This window comes from Schistocerca serialis, chromosome 2, assembly GCF_023864345.2.
Source record: "Schistocerca serialis cubense isolate TAMUIC-IGC-003099 chromosome 2, iqSchSeri2.2, whole genome shotgun sequence".
Lineage (NCBI taxonomy): Eukaryota > Metazoa > Arthropoda > Insecta > Orthoptera > Acrididae > Schistocerca > Schistocerca serialis.
Window position 1 is genome coordinate 617,888,535 of NC_064639.1, and position 7,534 is coordinate 617,896,068.

Below are 7,534 nucleotides of genomic sequence, written 5' to 3' on the forward strand. Positions count from 1 at the left end.
TGCCGGTTCGCCTTCCAAAAAACTGCAAATAAATTCAAGTTTATGCGTTTCAGGCCAAGTCGGTGGAAAAGCAAAGCTAAATTGTTGTATCCAGTCCAGTGGGTGAATCTGTGTTCTGTCATTCCTAAACACTTTAAATTTCCTCACTGATAGAAAATGTTTGTAATCGAAATTATCATCTCTGTATGACGGAAAAGGTTCATGATTGTAAGAGAATCTGTTGAACTGTGGTTGCTCGGAATCTAAGTCCCGTACTCTCTGAAGATTACCCAAGTTATACGCGCTGCCTTAGTCTGACAAATGTTCACTAAGTGGCGTCTGCTGTGATGTGTTATTAACTGAAATATTTTTTATCTCTGTTACCTCTTGCTGTAAACTTGACAATTTTCTACGCAACGTGTTATTAGATCTCATTAATTGTCTGTTGTAGGTTTTGAAATTCAGGTGTTTGATTAAATGAAACCGGTGAGGTATCGTCTGATTTACTGTCATTATTACTTTCAATAACATCAATACGACTGGCCAATTCATAATATTTTTCAGTCAGTATTTTTACCTGTTCATCAGTTTTAGTGTCAGAGGCATTAATCTGTTTTTGCAATTTACGTGTAGTTTCGTTCAGTTTTTTAACGTCAGCTTTGACGACATCTGAATCCTGTGTTAGTTCTAATTGTTCGAGTCTGTCAGTCACTGTTTGAAAATCGGTTGTGTATGTGTCTGTTTTCGATTTAAGGTCAGAAATTTCGTCACGTAATTCTGTGTTCGACTGTTTGATGGAATTAATTTCGTCGGACACTGTAGCAATATTGTTGTCTACATATGTTTTCGCTTTTGCGAACATTTTAGATTAGATTAGATTAATACTAGTTCCATGGATCATGAATACGATATTTCGTAATGATGTGGAACGAGTCGAATTTTCTAATACATGACATAATTAGGTTAATTTAACAACATACTTAAGTTAATATAACAACTTTATTTTTTTGTGTTTTTTGTTTTTCTTTATTTTTTATTTTACGTTTACCTTCTTGTCTCTGAGCAGTGATTGTTTCCATGACTTGACGTTTTACTTTATTTTGATCCTGAATAAATTTGCGGAAACGCGTGTCACTGTTTTGTATGTGGTGATTAAAGCGCTCATCAATTTGAGTGTTCTGTTGGTCGAATTTAGCTTCAATCTTTTCATCCATTGTGCGCGAAAATTCTGCTGTCATTGCTTTAAACTCGTCGCGTAATTGTGTAGCTTTTTCAGAGCATTGTCTAGCGACTCCGTTAATTTCTTCTCTAAGTGTTTCTGTTGCGGCTGTTTGCATTTCCCTTAATTCCTGAGCAACAGATCTGATTTCTTCGCTATTTTTCTTAGAACAAGCCTCAATTTCCTCGTGTAACTGTTCCTTAGTGTCATGACACTGTGCGGCAACGGCTCTAATTTGTTCACTAAGCTGTCTGGAATTGTCGTCTAATTTTTCATTTAACTGTCTGGAATTGTCGTCTAATTTTTCATTTAACTGTCTGGAATTGTCGTCTAATTTTTCATTTAACTGTCTGGAATTGTCGTCTAATTTTTCATTTAACTATCTGGAATTGTCGTCTAATTTTTCATTAAAGTATTGTTTGAGTTTTTCGTTATTTTGTTTGAAATTGTTGTCTATTTTCTCACTTTGCTGTTGTAGCAAACTTGTCATAATTCGTACCAAGTCAAAATTAGCGTTTATATTCTCTGTACTGTTTAGTGGTGGATCTGGAATTGTCTCGTTTTCTGTAACCATTTGGTTATTCTGAGATTTACAAAAAGGTTTGCCAGTTAAACATACACTGTCAGTCCCTATTTCGGAATTAAATAAATCCGTCGTACTTTCACTACACTGACCATTTTCATTCGAAAAATTTGTCGGTACGTTACTTGAATTTTCCAAACCGGTTGTGTAAGGCTCGGCAGCGCTCATTACAATAGAGCGTCCCGCGTCATCAATTGTCGTCAAATTAACAGAAGAGACAATTGAGTTCGTTTGTTCATTATTAAGGTAAAAGTCATCATTATTGGTTGGAATGCACTGATTGTCAGTGAACGCAGGATTGTCACAAGTCCTATCGGTAAAGTTGTTTGAGTCGGTAATTTCATTCATAATACCTCGCGATACACTATTCACAGTCTTTTGCGGCATTTTTGCAATAGTCACAATTATTCACAAAACAAATAAGCACAATGCAAAAACAACACACAAATACAACAGAGCAACGAATTGCCGATGATCTGAGGAAAAAGTCACAAAATTAGTAAAAGCATTGCGCCAAATCCTAATTATATTTATGCAAATAAGAGCAGCTATCTGACTGTTTTTCAAAAAATTCTCAACGAAATACGATCCTGGTCTGGGTGTCGCCAAGTGTAACCTCCCCACAAAAAATTTCGAAGACATAAAAATAATAAATGGGTGGGAGCCAGAGCCAAGTGTAACCTCCCACAAAGATTTTGAAAGACGGAAATATAATAAATGAGAGCCAAGCGTAACCTCTACTGACAATGACAATAAAATGTGAAAATCGCAATCCGACCCAGGTGTAAGCTCTCACAAAAATAATGAAAGATAATTCAATGCTAATGAGACTTCAGTGACAATGTAAACTCAATTAAACCGAAATATCGGTCTTTGGCCCTGTGCAAAAATCAGAATTAATTTCTTACCTCAGTATAACTGCATGTCAAAGTTCTGCTCTTATTGTTGGCCGCGGCTTGGAGGAAATGCATTGCAAGTATTATTTTTTTTGAAATTTAACTGAAACTTTTCTTTAAAGGAAATGGAAGGAAATCGTTCGTTCAATTAAATAGTTCTTTTGTTTAAAAAATTGCTTTGAAATCAAAATTATTATTGGGGCAGTTGTTGAAAATTAATTACAATGAATAAACTTTACATTATCTGATGTGCGCAATGCAGCTTGGTTACCTTAATTAACAATATACCTCATTCAGCATCTTGACCAGAGACCCATGTCGACGCTTGCGACTGCGTCCCGCTCGCGACCGTACTCGACTACTAGTGCTAACAGACTACTATTAGCAACTGAAGTGCGCTACTGCTACCGACAGACTGCCCACACACTGCACTGGCCTACTGCTACCGACAGACTACTGCTCGTAACACTCGCGCGGTCAAGCGCAGACTAGGAACGACAAATAGCTCTCTGGTCAGAGACTCTGCAATGCCTCGCACACGCTGCATACGTGTTTCACAGCATATGACTTGGAAGAGCAGTTGAACGGAATGGACAGTGTCTTGAAAGGAGGATATAAGATGAACATCAACAAAGGAAATGGAATGTAGTCGAGTTAACTCGGGTGACACTGAGGAAATTAGATTAGGAAATGAGACATTTAAAGTAGTAAAGGTGTTTTGCTATTTGGGGAGCAAAATAACTGATGATGGCCGAAATAGAGAGGATATAAAATGTAGACTGGCATTGGCGAGGAAAGCGTTTCTGAAGAAGAGAAATTTGTTGACATCGAGTATAGATTGAAGTATCAGGAAGTTGTTTTTGTAAGTATTTGTATGGAGTGTAGCCATGTATGGAAGTGAAACATGGACGATAAATAGTTTGGACAAGAAGCTTTCGAAATGTGGTGCTACTGAGGTATGCTGAATATTAGATGGGTAGATCACATAACTAATGAGGAGGTATTGAATAGAATTGGGGAGAAGAGGAGTTTGTGGCACAACTTGACTAGAAGAATTGATCGGTTGGTAGGACATTTTCTGCGGCATCAAGGGATCACCAATTTAGTATTGGAGGGCAGCGTGGAGGGTAAAATTCGTAGAGGGAGACCAAGAGATGGATACGCTAAGCAGATTCAGAAGGATGCAGGCTGCAGTACGTACTGGGAAATGAAGCAGCTAGCACAGGATGGAATAGCATGGAGAGCTGCATCAAACCAGTCTCTGGACTGAAGACCACAACAACAACAACATTGTTTCACCGACGCCACCCAGAGCAGAGTCAGTGTGTGTTTGTTTACCAGAGGATCACTTTAACGACTTTCTATTCACACTCACAGTGTTTGGGGACATTATGGTGTCTCCAAATGCCTTAGTAAGGTAAACACTTCTCATTATTATCCAAATTTAAAACGGAAAGTTCTGCAGGTAGTACAGAAATGGAATGTGTGTCAGAAGGCTAAGCATACAAACAAGTCAAAACTAATCGAACCACACCCGTTATTGACTAAAATACCCTTGGATATAGTTTTCTTGGACACAGCTGTACCATATGGGCAAGGGAAAGGAAATGTGCGGTTGGGCTTTATGACGTTCTCTCCAAGTATGTCAAACTGCATGCTGTGTGGTCAGTGACTGCCAGATTCATCATCAGAAGAATTACAGTGGGTTATCTACTGTAACACCTACAACGCCTCTCGATGTTAATAAACCAAAATAGCTCCCAAATTAGCTCCCATCCCCTCGAAATATAAATTCAGAAAATCTCCCAAGCCCCTCCGCAAGTAGCAATTTACGAAATAGAAATAAGAGACAAATAGAGGGAAATCTACAGTAGAAAAATAATAGAAAAAGAAAAGAATTTTAATCATAAATTTTGGAAGCATGGGAGGGGGAAAAAACGATAGAAATGTTTAAATTATTAGTTATTCTTATACATGAGAAAATCAATATTATAGTCACAGAACGTAGATCTTGAACACCAAACATAGTGTTTACTAAAGTATAAATAGACATGCAATGCAATTATGATACTCCAGTCTCTATCCTCTAGTCTGTTCAAAGTCAATTAGGACGTACAGTTTCAGGAAGCAAAAATAGGAGCTTTATTAAACCAGGGCGCAAGAATAAATCACGACGAGATTGTTTTTTTGGGAAGCATTAATTTCAGATCAGAATTAGAACTTTTGTCATATTAGAGGAACGGGGCGGTGATCAATAACGTCACTTTGTGTGAAGATTTAAATATTTTATGGAATTAACGATTTTTGGACAGATTCTGACTTTATATTGTGATAGTGGAAAAGCTTTACTTCACGCAACTAGTAATCATAGTTCGTGACAGTTTCTGGATATTAAACGGGAACAATCTTTTTATCGGAAGTGACAGAACATTGTTTAGTATCTCTGATACTGACGGGATTCCAGATTAGATACTTATTCATAGAACCCCTTTGAATGCGATCGTGTGAATGAACTGATTTATTAATAATTATTGTTAAATAAAATAACGTGTTAATTTTGAAACTGACTATTCGTCTTGAACTTTACTTCGATTTAGGTTCATAAATAATTAGGTTATGTGATTTTCACCAAGAATAAACTGCAGTCTAGTAACTGAAACAAGTGAACTAGAATGTATTGAAAACACTAGTATTAATTTACTTATGGCATTTTCCTTCAGAACTGGGAAGACAATACGTGTAGTGACTCACTGGGGTTAATTTAAGAACTAGCCGGGATAAAACAAAACTCTCAATACCAGTCAATGTATAGATAAATTAACAATCCTACTTTAATGCAAGATACGGAAGTCGGGATAGAAAAAAGGGTCGCTACAAACATATATGACGACTTACAACGTGGGGCTCCATCAGAAGTCGAATTAATCAAGATTTAAAGCTGTTACAGGATTTGAGGCCCGAACAGAATCTTACGAAGAAGAACGCCGTGCGCTATTTGTTTAACAGGTCGCGAGAAACGCAAGTCTTTCCAATTGCTGGGGGAGACGACCGGCAACGCAGAGGACGATTCAGCGTAACCAATAGGCGACGATGCTGGACTTCGAGTCTACGAGTGGGCAGCCAATCACGTCGCCGCTCATCTACGGAACCGCGAGAGTACAGCTGATCGCTGTACTTCACTGCTCGTCTTTACGAGGCCTCACTAGAGATTACTACACAAAAGAATGGACCTCATGTATTTAATTAATTTTTTCTAAAGAAATCTTGATAGGGGTTGTTTCTTTGTGTTACCTTGATAATAGTGTCGTAGTGTAGGAAGTGTGTATATTTATTGAAAATTGTGACGATTTATATTAACTTTATAAATGGCTAGACGTAGGAGAAATAGAATGGATGATATGCAAGATTTACCATTCGGTGAACAGAATGTTCAGAGAAATGTGGTAAAGGGATTAGATCCGGGATTAGATCCTGTTGATTTGGAAGAAAGTGTTCGTGATACCGCTCATAATATAGAAACAACTGCCGATGTGAATTTAAGCTTAGTAGAAGCGCAGAAATCAGGTACTGTGTTTGTAGATAGTACGTCGCAATCTAGTAATACCAATACTTTGGATGCTAGCTTGTTAATTAATATTCTTACTCAATTTAAAGATGAATTCTTTATAGAAGTAGATTAATAGAAGCGGAGCGTTCAGCAAGAGAAGATGAGCGAGAAGCGGAAAGTTCAGCGAGGGAAGCTGAACGTTCTGCTAGAGAAACAGAGCGTTTCGCTAAATTGGAGAAAAGTATTGCATCCAAAGAAGCGGAACGTTCAGCGAGAGAAGCTGAGCGTTCTGCTAGAGACGCAGAGCGTTTCGCCAAATTGGAAGAAAGTATTTCTGCTAGAGAAGCAGAGCGTTTTGCCCAATTAGAAGATAATATTTTAAAAGAAAATAAAAAAGTAGCCGATAAATTGGATAACTTAGACTCAGATTTTAAGAAAAGATTTGAAAAGTCGAAGATGACGTACAAGAGATTACTGAAAGGTACGATACCTTGAGCAATAAAGTTACGCATTTAGAATCGAATCAAGATCAGATCTTCAAAGATGTTAATAATTTGACCGATAGGATGGATAAATTGGAATTTAATACTAAATAAGCCATAGATAATTATTTAGAGGAACAATCGAAGGGCGCTGAAGAAAGATTATCTAAATGGTTTGAAGAAAAATCCTCCAGGGTTACTAAACAAGTCTCTGATATTGTAAATGATATTCAGTGGTCACATCAGGAAATTATTAATGATTATAAGCAAGAATTTAAATTAATAAGGGAAAGAGCGTTAGAGGAAGTATCGAAACAGCATTTAAATTCAAATTCCAAAGTTTCTAGTAATGTATTCGTGACGAGGGAATGGACACATTAAATACCGGAGTGATGCAAACTGATGTCTTTTCTGACCATGATTTTAATTTTAGACCGAAGAAACGGGTGAAAGTTGGTGGAGAAGTGAATGAAAATGATGTAATGTCTGGCCGGGATTCGGAACCCCGAATGCAGCAAGGTTATTTATCTAATTTAAAAATTGAAACCAGTATCTTTAAAAGTAGACAATTCCCCAAGTTTTCAATCGAGAAAAATAGCGTTCAAATACATCCTAAAGTATTCATTAATAGCTTTAAGAGAGTATTTCCCCAAGGTTGGACAGAAAAGGACAAAATACAGTTTATTGTCACTAAAATGGTTGAAGAAGCAGCTATGTGGGCTACCGACGCAAGCGAACGATGTTCTTCATGTCAGGAATTTGAAAGGCTATTTCTGGCAAAATTCTAGTCATTTAGCAAACAAGGAAGATTACGAAATGAGGTTTATA

General features: G+C 37.2%; 1 protein-coding gene across 1 annotated transcript; it reads left to right on the forward strand.

Annotated features, from left to right (window-relative positions):
• The first annotated feature begins 6,066 nt into the window (after window positions 1–6,066).
• On the forward strand, window positions 6,067–6,719 carry LOC126456284 (uncharacterized). The gene is made up of 2 exons (XM_050092036.1): window positions 6,067–6,248; window positions 6,347–6,719. Exons 1-2 carry the CDS (start codon window positions 6,067–6,069, stop codon window positions 6,717–6,719), a joined length of 555 nt encoding a protein of 184 aa, XP_049947993.1.
• Window positions 6,720–7,534: the final 815 nt, after the last annotated feature.